Source organism: Hyaena hyaena, unplaced genomic scaffold (assembly GCF_003009895.1).
Source record: "Hyaena hyaena isolate Hyena2069 unplaced genomic scaffold, ASM300989v1 scaffold_392, whole genome shotgun sequence".
Lineage (NCBI taxonomy): Eukaryota > Metazoa > Chordata > Mammalia > Carnivora > Hyaenidae > Hyaena > Hyaena hyaena.
Genome location: NW_024081017.1, coordinates 973453 through 991890, shown reverse-complemented (window position 1 = coordinate 991890; position 18438 = coordinate 973453). Strand labels below are relative to the sequence as shown.

The 18438-nt window shown below is 55.6% G+C and overlaps 1 protein-coding gene across 7 annotated transcripts in view; it reads right to left on the bottom strand.

Moving 5' to 3' along the window:
• The window catches only part of DNM2 (dynamin 2), an 81865-nt gene that overhangs the window by 46820 nt on the left and 16607 nt on the right, over positions 1–18438 (bottom strand). For all 7 annotated transcript variants that reach the window (XM_039250942.1, XM_039250944.1, XM_039250939.1 and 4 more), the window contains exon 2: positions 4966–5039. In XM_039250942.1, coding sequence (XP_039106873.1) covers positions 4966–5039 — 74 coding nt within the window. The remainder of the gene's footprint in view (positions 1–4965; positions 5040–18438) is intronic.

Genomic DNA, 18438 nt, shown 5'->3' with positions numbered 1-18438 from the left:
TCCATGAAGCACCCAGAGACCAGGCTTCAGAGAGCTTCCCGGCTGGTGAACATGTGGAGGAGCTGGGAGGGGGTCATGGGGACCTCAGATCTACAGCCAGGGGGCGAGACGCACAGGTGACAACCCGGACTTGTGACTGGCGGTGGGGGCGGAAGACCACAGGCTGGAGGGGCTGAGCCCTTCCGCTGTGGGATGGGACACTCTCCCCAGGAAGGTGGCGTCAGAATGGAGGTGAGCGCCACCCAAAGGGTGAAATGTCCTCCAGAAACTGGGAGAACCCCACCCCACGTACGGGAGAGAGCGACAGCCACAGCCAGCATCCGGGCGGCCCCCAGCCTGACTCTCACGAGCTCCTGGCTCTTGCTTCCTCATCAAGAGACAAGGCCATGCCCCAAACGCTGCAGAGTCTACCAGCTTCAGAGGAAAGGCCCCGTGGGGACCAGGCCCGCAGGACAGGTGCTGGAGAAAGGGCTGTCGATGATACCACAACAAAGCAGATCAGTGCTTTCTGGGACGGACTTCTGGGGGCGAGAAACCAGTAAGAATACAAGAACAGGATCGGGTTACCTGAGGAGGAACGGCAGGCAGCAATGATGGGGCGGGGGCGGGGGCCCACCCAGCAGGGGGAGGACCTTGGGAGACAAAGGCCTGGAGGCACAAATGGATGAGCTGATCCTGAAGGTGAGTGAAGAGGGGGATTGTAGCTGCGGCGAGGGGACCAGGAGGAGGCAAGGTCCCAGAGGCCAGCAAGGCCCTATCAGGGTCACAAAGCTTTAAGAAGAGAGCTGGGAGCCAAGCCCTGCCATCCCCTCTCTGACCTCTGAGAGCAGCAGTCAAGGTCAAGGGAAGGAAGGCTCTGGAGGCCACACTCCACACAAGAACAGTCCCCCGCACCCAGGGTTTACAAGACCAAGGGGTGGCTCCCAGAGGATCACGGTTCACCAGGGAGCCATCAAAATTCCTGGCGGCTCTAGCCTTAGGTAATTTTTTTTTTTTTTAAGATTTTCTTTTTAAGTAACCTCTGTGCCCAACGCGGGCCTGAAACATACAACCCTGAGATCAAGAATCACATGCTTTACTGACTAAACCAGCCAGGTGCCCCCGTTCAGTCTTAGGTAATTTTTAAACGAAGCAGATTAAAAGTCTGGAGCGCCTGGGCGGCTCAGCTGGTTAAGCATCTGACTCTTGATCTCAGGGTTGCGAATTCAAGCCCTGGTGTTGGGCTCTGCGCTGGGCACGGAGCCTACTTAAAAAAAAAAAAAAAAAAAAAAAAAGTTAAAAGTAATGGCTCACCAAGAGCACTCTGGACCAGCAGCCAGACATCACTGGGTGTCCCAGGCCTCAGAGAGGAGGGCTGAGACCCAGCCTCTAAGTCACATCGTGGGCCCCCAGACCCCACGGGAGTTGGCAGCCACATCAAAGCCACGTGGATTGCTGGGGCCACAGAGGGGGTACCACTAGCACCCCTGTCTTACAGATGAGGAAGCCGAGACACAGAGAGGGAGGCCAGCTGGCCCAGGCCCGGGACTGTAAGGGGCAGCTGCGGGGCTCCAGAGTCCTGTTCTCCAGAGTGGGCGGGACAAAAGTCTACTCCCTAGAGGGCCCTTGGCCAATCAGCACATCCCACCTACACCCAGCTACACCAGCTTCATCCCTCCTGCTAGTGGGGTGTCCCACCCCCCACCCAGCCCAGGCACCTCTGCTGTCCATCGCCCTGGACACCCCCTCCCCCCACCTCAGGGTCATTCTAGACTGAACTTCACCCTCAGAGCACTGGCCTGGGCCAGGCCTCATGACCTCGTTCAGGGCTCTAGACTAACCCCTCCCTAGCCTCCCGCCCGCAAGCCTATCCCTGCCTGTCCTTCCTGCACAAGGCAGCTGGTGGCTGAGCCGGGTCTCCCCACCCCAGTGCTCTTTGGGCTCTCACTGCCTGAATCCCTCACCAGACTCCCAGGCCATGTCCCCTGCCTCCTGCCCCTCCCCCACCTCACAGCTTTGCACATGCTGTCGCCCCTGCCTAGAATGTTCTCCCAGAGTAGATCCAATGTCCAATATACTCTCCCACACCTCATCCTTTCCCCTCTCGGCCTGACAACAGCACCCCATGTCTGCCACCCTGTTCTGCCTCTCTGGCACCCAGATGAGTTCCAGCAGAGTGGGCACACAGCTACTGGCACCAGTAGGAGACTCAAGGGGCGCCTGGATGGCTCAGTCGGTTAAGCATCCAACTTGGACTCAGGTCATGATCGCCAGTTCGTGGGTGCGAGCCCTGCATCGGGCTCTGTGCTGACAGTGCGGAGCCTGCTTCGGACCCACTGTCCTGCCTCTCTCTCTGCCCCACCCCTGCTCATGATCTCTCTCTCTCTCTCAAAAATAAAAAGAGAGAGAGAAAGAGAGAGACTGGAGATGCCACCGTCAGGTGGGGAAAGAAGACTATGTGAGCTGAGACACAGCAAGGCCACTTCCACATGGGATACCTGGGCCTCTCTCCCCACCTCCACCACCCACCCACCAGGATCCAATCACGACCCTATCTCCATGGCGGCCACCCCGTCCCTACTGGTCCCCAGGCACCACTTCTACCTCCTCCGGGTCCCCTAGCCTGGGCTGGCTCCTGTGGTCTCTTTTTCACCAGCAGCCACAGGATCTGATCAACTGACACTTCGGCCCTCGGGTGCACCCCACCACATGGGTTTCAGGCTGGGCTCTCACGGTGACCCTCCTGTGTGCTCTCAGGCAAGTGGCCTCATCTCTGGAAGCCTCAGTTCCCTCCTTTGTAAAGTGGGGATGACAGGAACAGAGACCCCAGCCTCAGTCCAGGCCAGGCATGAGGCTGATGTGCACCCTCCGTTTCCACCTTCACTGCTCTTCACATCTACCACCCTTTGCTGGGAAGGAGAGTTCCGTCAGCCTCGGCTCCAACATCACTTCTTCGGAGGCGCCCTGGGTGCCCCGCCCTCCAGGATGAAGTTAGTCAGCCTCCCCTCTCCACACACACACTCCCATCTGGTGGGGGCCAGGCCTGCCTGTCTCCCTGCTGGTCTCACCCCAAGTGTCCCACTTCTGTTCCCCGGCACCAATGGAGTGCCAGATGGGCAAGTGACTGGTGGTGGCAGCAGCCTTGGTCCAGTCACTGGTGTGCCCTGGGCACGGACCAGCCTGTGGCATGCATTAAGTGCTCCAGTGGACCACAGCCGGGTGACGGCCACCAAGGAGGGGGCAGGGAGGCCCTCCCGCCATGAAACAGCCCACCACCTTCCAGTACAGAAAGCCAGCAGACCCGTTCTCCCAGCAGGCCGTCCCAGACAGGCCAGCAGAAAGCACAAAACCGCAGCCACTGAGTCAGCACCACACGGGGAGGACATGGAGTGCCAGGCACTGTTCTGGGGGTTGGACGTACTGAATAACGTGGCCTTCGTGGCAACAGACGAAGTCGGTGCTATTATTATCCTTGCTGTCCAGAAAGGAAAACACACGGCGAGCAGCAGTCCCTCCTGAGGGGTCATACAGCCAGTAAGCTGCAGAGTCACGATCTGAACCCGGGCAGTCTCAGCTGGCAGGGCCTTCCCAGCAGGGCAGAGGTTTTCCCTGTGTGGCCAGGAGCCAGAAGCATCGGCCATCAGCTGGGAACTCATTAAAAATGCATATTCTCACCCCTCCTCTCCCCACCAAACTGCTGAAACCTGCTGAATAAGAAGCAGAAACCCACCAGGCCAAGCTTTCCGCGACTCTGACCCATGGTCAACCGAAACCTGTGGCTCTGCTGCCGCCAGTCTGGGCCCAGCTGATTGGACAGCTGAATCCAGGGGAAGCAGCCCATTGGCTTGCTTGTGGCCTATGATACGGCAGAACTCATGAGGAGGAGGTATGGACCAATCCGCTATCGCCTCTCACTGGATCCACGCCCACTCCCAGCTGGGTTGGGCGGGGTCAGAAGATGAAAGCGAGAAAGCCTGACTCTGGGCACAACAGCAGAGAGCCTGGTCTGAGGTCTGACTCGCTTGGTGCCCGTCCCAGATCTGGTGCCCAGTGTAAAGGTAGGTGACCCGGCTAAGCGTCAGTGTCCCCGTAAAATGGGGGTGTGTCAGCTGCCTTCCTAGTTTGGGTGTGTTTAACCGGGCCGTGCGGTGAGACTGGCTCCCACTGAGTGCTGAACCGACCAAGGGTGATACTCCAGGTCATTGGGGAAGCAGCATGGAGGCCGCTCGCGACTCTGGAGTGAGGTGAGGCCATGCCCCGAAGGCTCCTTTCTCCCCTTCCAGCTTCTGACCCAAGATGCTTTCCAAGGAGGCCCGAGTGGGTTTTACTGTGGGAGACACGCCCACGTCATGCCAGGCTTGTGTGGAAAGGACAGAAATAAACCGAGGCCACCGAGGGGAAGCCAGAAAAAAGCCTCCATATGGGCCATTCTACATTCAACGGGTGGCTCTCCAAAAGCCAAGGCGTGACTGACATGGCAATGCGGCCCTAAAGAAAAGAGGAGACAGGACAGCGCGGTGCAGCAGGGGGCAGATCGGAGCAGCTGCAGAACTAGCCAGGGAGGGTCGCTAGGGGACAACTGGCAACCTGATGATGGGCTGGGCACAAGATCACATGCAGGGGTGATTACTTTTCTTGGGTGTGGTCCCGTGACTAGGAAGGCGTCCTCACTGCAAGGGGACGCCCTCCAGCTTGATGTGTTCCAATGTCTGCTACTGATTTTGAAACTGTTCATTCAGCAAAAAAAAATGTGTCATCCACAACAGAGCAAGCAGACATGGCACCTGGCAGCCTGGTCACAAGTGAGGACACAAGCGGGGTGGGTGTTCACTGAACTGCGCTTCAACTTCCCTGCACAGATGGAAAAGGCGGAGTTCAAGCCCAAATGACGGCCCAAGACCCCCGACGCCATTGGCCCCCCGCACTCCGGCTAGGCACTGTGCCCGTGCTCATTTCCTGCCGCAGCAGTAAGCTGCCTCACTGTACCTGTTTTTGAGAAGATGAGCTGCAGAATGAGAGGCCGCCGGGTGACGATTCCTGAGCCTCGGGGAAGGAAGTCCCTGTGGGAGGGGAAAAGGACACAAATTACTCATGCGGCTGGCTTGCGGGGCAGGAAGTGTGACCACATGTGTGGAGCAATCCCGCCTTGCGACTGGGGCAGCCTCAGCAAAGACACCAGTGTCCCAGCCAGATACTGGGAACACTCTGACCTCCGAGGGTCCTGAGGCCACCGGGGCAGAGGAGAGACTGGCATGAAGGCTGCTGATGAGTGGAACCCGTTTTTCCCTCTGGCCCCAGCATGCCCCAAAGAGCCCTTTCGTTGACAAATATTTGAACATCTCCTACACCCCAAAGAAATGAATACATTTCCTACATACATGTTTAAAATTAATTTAATGCCATCCGTATGATATGAAGACGAAATAAGAGGAAAGTAGTTGGTGACAAAATACGTGTTTCATGTCCCAAAAAAGCAAAGTGACATAGGCAGGATGTGGATTGCCCAGGGGGTCAGACACAAGGAGGGAGCTTTCTGGGGTGCTGGAAATGTTCTAAAACTTGACTATGGTGATGCTAATATTTACTGTAAGTTTACTAAAAACGGTAAAATTTCCTAGTACATAAACAATCCCTCAATAAAGCTGTTAAATATAAAAAATATACCCTGTGTGTTTCACTATGGATATAGGCACCACCTACACCAACTTCTACTGATACGTGTGGATTCATGCAAACCAGGACGACTAGAAGGTGCTCTGGGCCATTAGGAAAGGACAGCCAGGGGCGCCTGGGTGACTCAGTCGGTTAAGCGACCGACTTCGGCTCAGGTCATGATCTCACCATCTCACTGCTCGTGGGTTCGAGCCCCGTGTCGGGCTCTGTGCTGACAGCTCAGAGCCAGAAGCCTGCTTCGGATTCTGTGTCCCCACCACCCCCCGTCCTCCACTCACACTCTATCTCTCAAAAATGAATAGATTCTTAAAAAATTAAAAAAAAAAAAAAAAGACAGCCAAAGAGTAGGGTTCAGTGAGTGCTGAAGTAGCAGAGGGATTGTCAGAGATTACAGCCATGCAAAGGATTCTTTGTTGTCTCATGTAAAACGGAGAAAAGTTCTAGGTTCAGAAAATTTCAAACAAGGTTTGCACAGAAGTAGATCTGAAACCTGTGTGGGACACAGGACTGGGGGCAGTGGGCAGGCGTGTCCCGTATGCAGCAAGACAACACCATTCTGGGGTTCTCAACCCAGGGCCACCGCCATCACCGCTCCCCAGTACTGTGACAGCCACAGCGCCCCGGGGGGGGCACCTCCTGGGAACCCCTGTTGGGAGCCTGGAAGGCCCCGGAGGAGGCCGCTGGGTCCAGCGCAGGCTGGCTGTCAGAATCCCTGGGAACGTGTTAATAACCCGGGGGGAGGGGGATTGCTGGAGGGAAGGGGGCGCACCCAGGCACGTGTGACAGCCTGTGGGCGGCCCCACACGTCTGCAGCACCCCACTGGCTGGGCGCAAGGGGGGGCGCAGTGACCACTTAAGTAAGGTTGGCCCACCCGCTCGTGGCCCAGCCCATGAGATGAGGGGCCCTCTGTGGGCCACAGGGCCTAAAGGCCCCGTAGGGGCTCAGTCAGAGCAGCAGAGCGGGCGCTCAAGCAGGCAGGCCCGGAGAGGGGTGGGGTGACGGTGGTGCCGGAGTCCCGTCATCATCCTTAGAGCAAGGTAGCCAGATGGGGGTAGGGACATCCAGATTATAATGATGTGCCCTTTTAAAGGATGTGCCCTTTTAAAGGTGTGTGGCTTTAAAGGAAGCACTGAAAGACAGGGGCGCCTGGATGGCTCAGGTGATTGAGCATTTGACCTTGGCTCAGGTCATGATCTCACAGCTCATGGATTCGAGCCCCGCATCAGGCTCTCTGTTACCAGCACAGAGCCTGCTTCAGATCCTCTGTCCCCTTCTCACTCTCTCTCTCTCTCTCTCTCTGAATAAATTAACCCTCTGGAAGCCGGCCGCAGAGGCAAGGCAGGAGAGGACTGCACTGGTCCACATATGTGATGACAGAGGCTGGACCAAGAGTGTGGCAGTAAGTGACAGCAGTAGACAGACACAGGACAGGGCTGACAGCAGTTCAGGAGAGGACGGTCCAACCATGGAGGGTGGGAGGGCCCAAAAGAGAGGGACGAACATCCCCAGGACGCCCGTGAGCCCCAGGAGGACGAAGCCCACGGCCCCTGGTGGCAGTCACCCTCTGCACCTCAGGCGTTACGATGGAGGCGCTGGGGACGAAGAAGACACTGCACGGGGGTCAGAGGGCTTGGAGGCTGGTCTGGTCAGAGAAGGCCCCTCTCAGAAGGGGAAACAGGAGGTGAGCTACATGTAGGGGTGCAGACAGGGCAGAGCGGGGGAACGGCAAGGAGGCCCCACGCAGCTCACCAGGCCCCAAAGTCAGTTCTTCACCTCGGCCCTCACCCCAGGCGGCACCAGCCCGTCTCCAGGAGAGCAAAGCCACCTCACGGCAGACGCCAGGCTCTCCCAGGGACAGGCTGGGCCTGCTGGCGGCTGCTAACCTCTCAAGCACCACACCTGGCCTTGGCCCTGGCACTCCCAGAGAGCCCCCAGGCCACCCGGCTCAGAGGCGAAGACCTGAGGGGTAGGGACAGGAGGCCCCTGGCGCATCAGAGGTGTGGCGTCTTAGAAGCCATCAGCGCCAGCCCTGCGCAGAATCCGCGGCGGCAGCGGTGACAGTGTGCGCGGCCTGCACCACCGTCGCCCACCCCACCTCTTCAACGCGACGGGGACAGGCCAGGGACCAAACCACACAGAAGCCTGGGAATGAATCCCCCACACCTGCCTGTGTGGCTCCTGCAAGCTGCTGTGTGTGACTGAAGCACGTTCCTTTCCACGGCTGACCCGTGTCCAGTGGGGCGGCCGGGCCACAATGTGTCCCTCCACTCTGTAGTCGACGGGACAGGTGGGGTCCTCCCAGCTCAGGGTCGTTGCACATACAGCCGCTAGGAACATTTTCACACATGCCCTCGTTTCTCCCGCTGAGTCAGAGGGTGGACCTGAACAGGCAAAACTCGTCTCTGGCGATAGAAATCAGAGTACCCAGTTCCCTTTGGAGAACCTTCTGGAAGGGGCACGGGGGGAACTTGGTGGGACGGACAACATATTCTATCTTGATCTGTCCGGTGATTTCCTGAGTGCAAGGATCCATCTAAGAAAACAAGGTCACTGGGCATCAGGGAGTGGTGGGAACGTGGACTGAAGTTCACAGGGTGGGAGGTCACCCGGCCTCTGGGCCCACACATCGTCTCCCCCGCCGTCCTGGGACTGTCCCGGGGGGGTGGGAAGGCAGGCACCACGGGCGCAATGGTGACGCTATGGACAATGGGCACAGAGAGCCTCGGAAGAACACGGGGACCAGCACGATGCCCAAGAGAACTCCGAGGGCTCCGGGCACGCGCAGGGAAGGCAGCTGGCCGGGGCTGGTGCTCGTGGTGACTGGAGGGTGAGGCCCGGGGCAAAGGAGGCGCAGCCCGAGGTGGGGGAGGCTGAAGGCGGAGGGTGGGCAGGCGCACGGGGCCTTGAGCGGCAGGCTGGGTGCCGACCACCCCCGGATTCCTCCAATCATGTTTCCAGAAGCTCTTGAACTACTGAGCAGAAAGAGCAGCAACACCCGCACTCGGACTGGACAGTCCCCCTCCAAAAAGCAGATCCTCAGAAATTCCCAAGAGGCTTGGTGAGGAAGGGCCCGTCCGGCTGCGCCCTCGGCTCTGCCCAGAGGGTCCCCGGGGCCCTCCCGGCCTGGGTGGGGGAAGGAAATCATCTCCCTGTAACTCTGCCCAGAACGCCGTCCGACAAGCCGCAGTCGTCTGCTTCCTCCGCCCTGACTCCTACCCCCGCAACCCTGCTGCCCCCACCCCAGGCTGCCCTGCACACGGTAGGCTGCCCTGCCCCTCCGTCTGGGTTCCTCATCCAGAAGATGGGGTAACACCGCCCACCTCGGAAGTCAGCTGGGAACCACACAGGCGCCCCCATGACTCACTCCCCACGGCCCTGGCCCAAATGACGCCTCCCTGGGAGACTTCCCAGCCCATCGCCACCGCCCGGTTTCTTCCTCATCACTGAGGCTCCAGGTCACTTATCTGCCTACCCGCCCCTCTCTGCCCCGTCACCCCCCAGGACAGGATCCTGGGTCTGCTCTGATCCTTGGCACACAGTAGGGGTTCATTTCTGCACCTGGCCTCTAACCTGCGGGCCCAGGCCTGGCCCACAGGAGCCTCCCGGGTTAGCTGTGGTGATCTTTTTCCTTTCTTTCTTTTTTTTTTTTTTTTTTTTTTTTGAGAGAGAGCAAGAGAGCATGCGCAGGGAAGGGGCAGAGGGAGAGAGAGAATCCCAAGCAGGCTCCACTCCCAGTGCTCCATTCCCAGGAGCACAACGGTGAGATCGTGACCTGAGCCGAAATCCAGAGCAGGAATGAACTGACTGAGCCACCCGGGTGCCCCACCTATGGTTCTCTTTCTCTCTTTAATGTTTATTTATTTTTGAGAGAGAGTACGAGCAGGGGAGGGACAGAAAGAAAGGGAGACACAGAATCCAAAGCAGACTCCAAGCTCCAAGGGGTCAGCACAGGGCCCAACGCAGGGCTTGAACTCACAAACTGCAAGATCATGACCTGAGCTCAGAGCCTGGAGCCTGTTTCGGATTCTGTGTCTCCCTCTCTCTCTGACCTTCCCCTGCTCATGCTGTCTCTCTCTCTCAGAAATAAATAAAACATTAAAAAAAAAAAAATCACACGATGAATCCCACATTTGACAGGGTTCTCTACCTGCCCAACCCACCACCTCCAGCCCCACCCCTACTTCCTCCTGCTCTGGGCTCTCTTCACTTCCGGCTTCCAGTCTCTGCAGGGACTATTCCTTCTGCCAGGAACTCCCTCCCGACAGGCACTGCGCGCCCATCCTCAGGCAGATGCGGCGGTCTGCACCCCTCCCTCCCAAAAGCGTGCCCCTTCCCGCTCTCACAACATGGCTTTCAATGGAAGTCTTGTCCAGTGACAGCATATGGCTTCCCCCCTGCCTGGCCACTGCTGAGTCTCTAGCACCTAGAATGGTGCCTAGCATACAGCAGGTGATCATTAAATGTCTACTGAATGGCCAGGAGGAATATGGACTCTGGAGCCAGAGAGCCTGTGTTCAAAGCCCAGCCCTGCCCACATGAGCCGTGTGGCCTCCACCCTCTCTGGGCATGGGCGCGGCCATCGGTGGGATGAGAGGATGCCACTCAGCCTTCAGGGAAGGCCCTGCTGGCCTCCTGACCTGCACACGTCACGTGATCCTCTCCAAGCCTATGAACCACCTCTCCCTGGAAGGTAAGGAGGGCTCCTGGGGGGCGGGGGGGAGTGGGAGGGAGCAGGGTGGGAAAGGCACGGGGGGCGGGGGCGGGAGGCGCAGATCAGAAGCCCCAGCTGTTTATTTACTGTTTTTTGAACAGAGCACAGGTCCCACCAGGAGCCCGCTGACTTCCAGCCCTACACAGGGGTGGGGATGCCTGGCTGAGGGAACAGAAGAGCCTGAAACCCCAGGCTGGCTGGTAGGTGGGCAGGTGGAGGCCTTCCCAGGGGAGGGAAAACAAACAGATAAGCTGGCAGACGATGAGTCACAGAGCTGTTAAGTGCCAGGTCACCCCTCACCTGAGCAGCATGGTGACCAGAGGCCCCATAAGCGCCCTAGGCTTGGATCCCTTCCTCATCGCCATAGCCTCACGGGGGTCGCTCAAAGCCTCAGTGTGGCTCGGAGACCTCAGCACAGCGCCAGCCACGGGAACAGCCCTCGGCTCCAGGGACCTGTCTGGACCCAGCCGACTCTCTCAGGCTCTGGTCAGAGCCATACAGGGAGCCCTGGCCGCCCCTTGGCCCAGCTCTAACCCCATCTTGGGCAACATCTCAGCAAACCCTCCAGCAAGACCAAAAGAATGACACCAGGGCCAATACTCCCATTTCTCAGACAGGCAGACTAAGGCTCAGTTTCAGGACTTGCCCAGGCAACTCAGCAAGGAAGGAGCAGAGCTGGGATGGGCACAGAGGCAGGATGGCAGTGATGCAGACGCCCCCGCCCCATCATCCGCACACCCCCAGGGCTTCCTCTGTGGTCTGGCTAGAAACTAAGCAGAGCTCATCGCTGGGCCTCTGGGGCCGCACTATCCAGTCTATACGGCCCACCGGTCCCCACCCAGTCCCTGCCTCCCTACCACTCATCTGGATGCCACTCAACAGTAACTACTGGTGCCTCAGAGCCCGGCCCGCACTCAGTGGCCCCAGGCAAGTGCCACTGTGTCCCTGTCGTCACCCCAAGGGGCAGGCAGGCTGACTCAAGACTGCAGACCCAGGGCTCCCCCCGGCCCTCACTGCCCGCCCAGCCCGGCAGCAAGCCCTGCTGGGTCCACCTCCAGAAGGAGCGCGAGCTGGCCCACTTGTCTGTACATCCATGGCCATCACACAGGCCACCGTGCTTGCCTGGACCAGTGCAGCTGCTGCCTCTTAGGCTACCGACCGTCGGCCCCAAAGCAGCCACAGGGTGTGTGTGGATGCCAGGTCAGAACATGTACCTCTCTGTTCAGAGGCCTCCCAAGGTCCCCACCTCTCTTAGGGTAAAAACCCCAAGTCCTCTAAGGCCCAGAAGGCCCTGCATGGCCTGCCCAGTCACCTCCCCATTCACCTCCTCTCCTCCTCTCCTCAGCTCCTGCTACATTATTCTCTGCCATGTTCCCCCCAAACAGGTATGGTTGCCTCAGGGCCTTTGCACTGACTGCTCCTGCAGCCTAAAAATCTCTGCCGGCAACCTCCACAGGGCCAACTAAAAACTCCCGGCCAAACTATCTCTTCTCTACCCACCTCCCGGCACCCCCCAAATATAAAGCAGGTCCCCATCCTGCTCAGTTCTCAATTCTACTCAGAACTGGCATCTTCCAATTTACTGATTGGTTCACATGACTGTGGTCCATCCCTTCCCTCCCACCTGTCTGTTGAGAGTGGCAGCCTCGTAGGAGCAGGGGCCTCTGCCCGGCACGGTCTCCGACCTCTCCTCAGCTCTCGGTACAGAGCCAGCACAGGGCAAGTGACCAGTTTGTGGGATGAAGGACCCAACGAGGAGACGGGGGCTTAGGTGGAGACGGGGGCTGGCGCCTTGTCGCCTTTCACAATCCCACTCCAGGCGCCAGCCCTTCACAACTCCCAGCAGGCTCCTCCCTGCTCAGGAATTCTGCAGGTCCCAGAGTCGGCCCCACCCCTGGCACTCAGCCACAGGGTCACCTGCTCCATGGTCTCTTCTGGGGGCCGGGCCGAAAGCACAAGCAGGAAGTGGCCTGTGGAGACCAGCAGCTGTGGCTCGTGGGCCTTGCAGACCCCAGCGGGAATCCAGGCACCTGCATTTTCCAGACAATCTGGGCAGGTCTGGTCACCTTTCTGTGCCTCAGTTTCCTCATTTGCTATTTGTTAAGTGGGGACAGCGTCACCTGCCTCAGATGGCAGGCAGTCGGGAGGATTTGAAAAGTTCTTACCATGGTGCTCAAAAGAGAGCATCTGCCCTATACAATCAAGGGAAAACAGGACATGTATGAATCAGAGCGTGACCCTCCTCTGCTCCAAAGTGCTCCTGATGGCCTTCAAGGCCCTGAGCAATCGCCCTGTCACCTCTCTGCTCTCACCGAGCCACATTTCTGGTCAAGGTACGGCAAACAGGCTAAATCTTTTTATTTTTTAATTTTTTAAAATGTTTTTATTTATTTCTGAGAGAGAGAGAGAGACCGCGTGAGCAGGGGAGGGTCAGAGAGAGAGGGAGACATAGAATCTGAAGCAGGCTCCAGGCTCTGAGCTGGCTGTCAGCACAGGGCCTGACACAGGGCTCGAACCCACGAGCCATGAGATCATGACCTGAGCCAAAGTCAGACGCTTAACCGACTGAGCCACCCAGGACCCCCCAAACAGGCCAAATCTATTTCTGCCGCAGGACCTTTGCATGTGCTGCGCTTCTGCGGGAAATGAGCATCTCCTTGGAGCCTCTCCATAATCCTGGCTTCCTCTGGTCGCTCAGGATTCAACTCAGATGTCCACTCTTTTGAGAGGCTTGACTGTCCTCTACTGGCACCCCTGCCCCACGTCCCCCTGTTTTCCTTCTTCCGATCGGGTCTGCAAGGCTGGTGTGTCCCTGTGGCAGTGCCTTCCAGAGTGAAATCCGTTATCCACCTAGAAGGCCCTGGCATGGGACTGGCCCAGGAGCCAATCCAGGCCACGGTGCTGAAAGCAAAGTGTGATGCGCGGAACAGACTACGTCCTCCAAAGTTTTCTTCATGCTTGTGCCCGCTTCTGGCCTGTGTGGCGACAACAAACTTGGAGGTGACACCCGGGCCCGATGGAAGCAGCGCTACGGAATGCAGATGGGAAAACCTCCTGCTTCGTGGTCTCAGACATGCCTTGAATTTCGGTCTTCTGTAACTTTATAACTTTTATAACAGGCAAATATTAATTCTTTTTTTCTTTTTTTAAAAATGTTTTATTTATTTCTAGCAGAGAGAGAGAGAGAGACAGCGCAAGCAGGGGAGGGCCAGAGAGAGAGGGAGTCACAGACTGAAACAGGCTCCAGGCTCTGAGCTGGCAGTCAGCACAGAGCCCGACGCGGGGCTCGAACCCACGCACCGCGAGATCGTGACCTAAGCGAAAGTCGGACGCTTAACCGACTAAGCCACCCAGGCGCCCCAAGTGGCAAATATTAATTCTTAACGTTGCTGTTGTATCCAGAAGTGCCAGAGCCACCAGGCGGCCGAGTCGCGCTTTCAGGTGACAGAAAAGACACAGGCATTTGGGAACCCAAGTGCTCGACTCTGCCCCTCCCGGGGGGGTCCCCTCAGTGGCCTCACCGCTCCACCCTGCAGCAGACAGCTGTGGCACATGTCGCAGCCACGTGCCAGCTCTGTGACCTGGGCAGCAAGGGCACGCACATCCTGGGCCCAAAGTCCCCGTCTATAAAACGAGGTGCGATGGGGACGGAAGAAGGCGCAGGAGCCACAGGTCAGCCACATACGGATTCCTACTTCTGTGTGTCACCACCTGGGAGGCCCAGCGGGACCCAGAGGCAGGATGTTGGTAAACAGGCAGGAAGGAGGTCAGGCAGTGCCCTGCCCCCCTGCTAGCATTCCAGAACCATCCTCTGGGCAGGCTCCTTCTTCAAGTAGGAGAATGGGTGTGTGTCCTCCCCAAGCCTCTTCCCAGAGCCCCTCCCAGATGACAGGGCGAGAAGCTGTCCAGACAGACGGGTCCACAGTGTCATGCAGGACAGGACGGCCCCACCGCCCTTCCCCGGGCCGTGACTTTCCCACCCCTTACAGTCACTCTCCCAGCAAATCCTGCCTTCGTCCCCTGCTCGGTCCCAACCTCCCTGGGCCGAGTCCCCCTGGGACAGCCACGCTCCCCCAGCCCTCAGGCCCCACTACTGCCCTTGCCCCGTGTGCTCTGCCCCTGGCATACAGGGAGAGCTTTGCAAACCACGCGCCAGATCACATGACACACATGCTTAAAACCCACCCGTGCTTCCGGCAAACTTGGGACACAAAGGAGTGTCCTGCCCACAGCCCGCAATACCCATCACCAGTGCCCAGCACTTTCCTGCCGCCGTCCGCTGGCCCCGCCCCCAAGCCCTGCCAACTGATGCTCCCGCCAATCTCGCTACGCAGAAGGGGAAACTGAAGCTAAAGAGGGTGGTCACCTGGACCGAAGCCGCATAAGCTAACCGCATCCTCCGCCACCAACCCAAATGGCTTCTTCCTGTCTCCATCTGTCGGCCCCATCCTGGTCATCACACCGCAGGTTACCGGCACAAAGACGGAAATGAGTCCCCGAACTCTGGAGACAGGAGGGCCAGGCGCCACTCCCTGTAGGGACAAGTGGGCCAGCAGCCCACGACAGCGGGAAGCACAGCATCTGCAGCTGGACCGCTCAGCCACAGCCTCACTGTGACACCTGAATGAGGGTCTTCTCTTCCCCGGATCTCAGTTTCCCCATCTGTAAGATGGGGATAGTAACAGTGCCCGCCCTGTCGGGCTGACTGTCAGGATCAGAAGGTCCCCGGCACACGTAGGGCCCTACTCCACAGGTCTGGCTGACAGGGGTGATGGCAGAAGGGAGACGTTCCTGTCATCTCCAGAAGGACCTTGTTGGCACGGTGGCTCCTGGCACACCTGGCAAGGTGAAGGCAAATCTACTCCCCCTGCGGCACAGCGACCCCTCCTAGGGACCAGCCCGGGGCACAGCAGACACACAAGCCTGTCGCCTCACCCCCATGGCAGTCAGGAGGGGACTGTGAGGGGACCGGGCAGTCATAAAGAAAGTATGAGACAAGGGAAGCAGAGGCCAGGCGACAACAGTAGTTGGGAGACGCGAGTACCCCGTCTTCAACAAGAGAACAAGAGACCAAGACAAGAAATCAACAAGGAAACACCAAGCCCATAAACAGATGAGATCTACCAAACCTGCACAGCCCACCCCACCCAACAGCAGAGGACACGTTCTTATCAAGGACATGGGGAACATTCTCCAGGGCAGGCTATAAAACAGGACTCCATAAATGTCAAAGGGCAGAAATGACACAAAGAATGCTCTCTGACCATATGGAATGAAATCAGAAATCAGTAACAAAAGGAAATTTGGGGAAATTCACAAGTACGTGGAAAGTAACACATTTCTCAATAACGAGGGAGTCAAAGAGGAAACCGTAAGGGAGATTAGAAACTATTTGGGGATGAATGAAAAAGAAGGCGCGCACAGGCTTCAGCACAAGCAGCACGAGAGGAAAAGGTACAGATGTACGCGCCTATTTTTTTTTTTAATTTTTTTTAATCTTTATTTTTGAGAGAGAAACATAGAGCAGAAGCAGGGGAGGAAGAGAGAGAGAGGGAGACACAGAATCTGAAGCAGGGTCTAGGGTCCAAGCTGTCAGCACAGAATCTGATGCGGGGCCCAAACGCACAAACTGGGAGATCATGACCCAAGCTGAAGTCGGACGCCCAGCCGACTGAGCCACCCAGGCACCAGGCACCCCAAGCATGTGACTCTTGATCTAGGGTTTGTGGGGTCAAGCCCCAAATTGAGTGTAGAGATTATTTACAAATAAAATCTTTTTTTTTTATTTTATTTTTTTAATATTTTTTTTTTATTTATTTCTAGGAGAGAGAGAGACAGACAGCGTGAGCAGGGGAGGGTCAGAGAGAGAGGGAGACACAGAATCCAGAGCAGGCTCCAGGCTCCAAGCTGTCAGCACAGAGCCCGACGCAGGGCTCGAACCCATGAATCATGAGATCATGACCTGAGCCAAAGTCAGATGCCTAACCGACTGATTCACCCAAGCGCCCCAAAAATAAAATCTTAAAAAAAAAAAAAAGGTAAAAGAAATCTGAATAGACCTATAACAAGGAGACTGAATTTTTTTTTTTTAAGTTTTATTTATTTGAGACACAGAGCTAGTATGTGCACAAGCAGGGAATGGGCAGAGAGGGAGGGAGAGAGAGAATCAATCCCAAGGAGGCTCTGTGCTGTCAGCACAAAGCCCAACACGGGGCTGAACTCACACAAGCGGGGTCCAAACTCACAAATCATGAGATCATGAGCTGAGCCAAAATCAAGAGTTGGATGCTTAACTGACTGGGCCACCCAGGCGCCCCAAAAGACTGAAATTATGCTCAGAAACTTTCCCACAAACACTGATTCTTCACAAACTCTCCGAAGAATTGGAAGAGGAAAGGACACTTCCTAACTTGTTCTATGAGGCCGTCATTACCCTGATACCAAAGCTAGACAAAAACACAAGAAAACAGATTGATGTTTCTTACGAATATAGACACAAAAAAAGTCCTCACCAAAATACAAGTAAACTGAATCCAGCAATATATTAAATACTTCATGTACCGCAGCCAAGTGAGCTGCATCCCAGGAATGCCAAAATGGTCCAAAAACGCCACAATCAATCAGTACAACATGCTATAGTAAATGACAAAACTATATGACTATCTGAATAGATGCGGAAAAGCATTTGACAAAATCTATCACCCTTTCCTGATAAAAACACTCAATAAACTAGGAATAGAAGGGAATTATCCCAACCTGATAAAGGGCATCTACATAAAACCTACAAATCATATTTAATGGTAAAACATTAAAAGCTTTCCCTTTAAGATCAGGAAGAAGACAAGGTGTCCACTCTTATGTCCATCCAATGTTGTTCTGGAGAGTCTAGCCAAAGCAATTAATTACGCAAGAAAAAGAAAGAAACGCATCCAAAGGAAGAAGGAAATTATTCACAGATGACATGATCATATCTATAGAAACTGCTAAGGAATCTACCAAAAAACCTGTTAGAGACAATATATGGGTTCAGCAAGGTTGCAGGATCAAAGATCAATATATAAAAATCAGTTCTATCATTATACACCAGCAATGAACAATCTGAAAATGAAATTAAGAAAACGTTTTCATTTATAATGACACCAAAATGAATAAAAATACTTAGGAATAAATCTAACATAAGGAGTAAAAAAAAAAAAAAAAAGTACATTGAAAACGAAAAACAAAAAACAAAAACACACAAAGAGTTGAAAGAAATTGAAAATTAGGGCGCCTGGGTGGCTCAGTCGGTTAAGTATCTGACTCCAGCTCAGATCATGATCTCACGGTTCATGAGTCTGAGCCCTGAATCGACCTCTCTGCTGTCAGAACACAGCTTGCCTCAGATCCTCTGTCCCTCTCTCTCTGCCCCTCCCCCAGTCACACTCTCTCAAAAAAAAAAAAGAAAGAAACAAAAGAAACAAACAAAACAAATGAACATATGGGAAGGGGAAAAAGAGAGAAACAAATCATGAGAGACTTTTAAAGATAAAGAACAGGGGCACCTGGGGGGCTCATTCGGTTAAGACTCTGACCTCAGCTCAGGTCATGATCTCATATGAATAAACATTAAAAACAATTTTATAAAAATAAAGAACAACCTGAGAGCCAATGGAGGGGAGGTGGGTAGGAGATGGGCTAGATGGGGGATGGGGGCTAAGGAGGGCAATTGTGACGAGCACTGGGTGTTGTATGTAAGTGACGAACCACTGAATTCTATGCCTGAAACCAACAAGGCGCTACATGCTAACTAACTAGAATTTAAATAAAAATTCAAGGGGCGCCCGGGTGGCTCAGTCCATTAAGCTTCTGAGTACAGCTCCGGTCTCAATCTTAGGGTGGTCTCAATCTTAGGGTTTGGTTCGTGAGTTCCAGCCCTGACAGCCTGGAGCCTGCTTCGGATTCTGTCTCTGTCTCTCTCTCTCTGCCCCTCCCCCACTCTGTCTCTTTCGCTCTTTCAGAAAAAAAATGAATAAAATATTAAATTTTTTAATAAATAAATAAATAAATAAAATTGGGGGTGGAGGGAGAATGACCT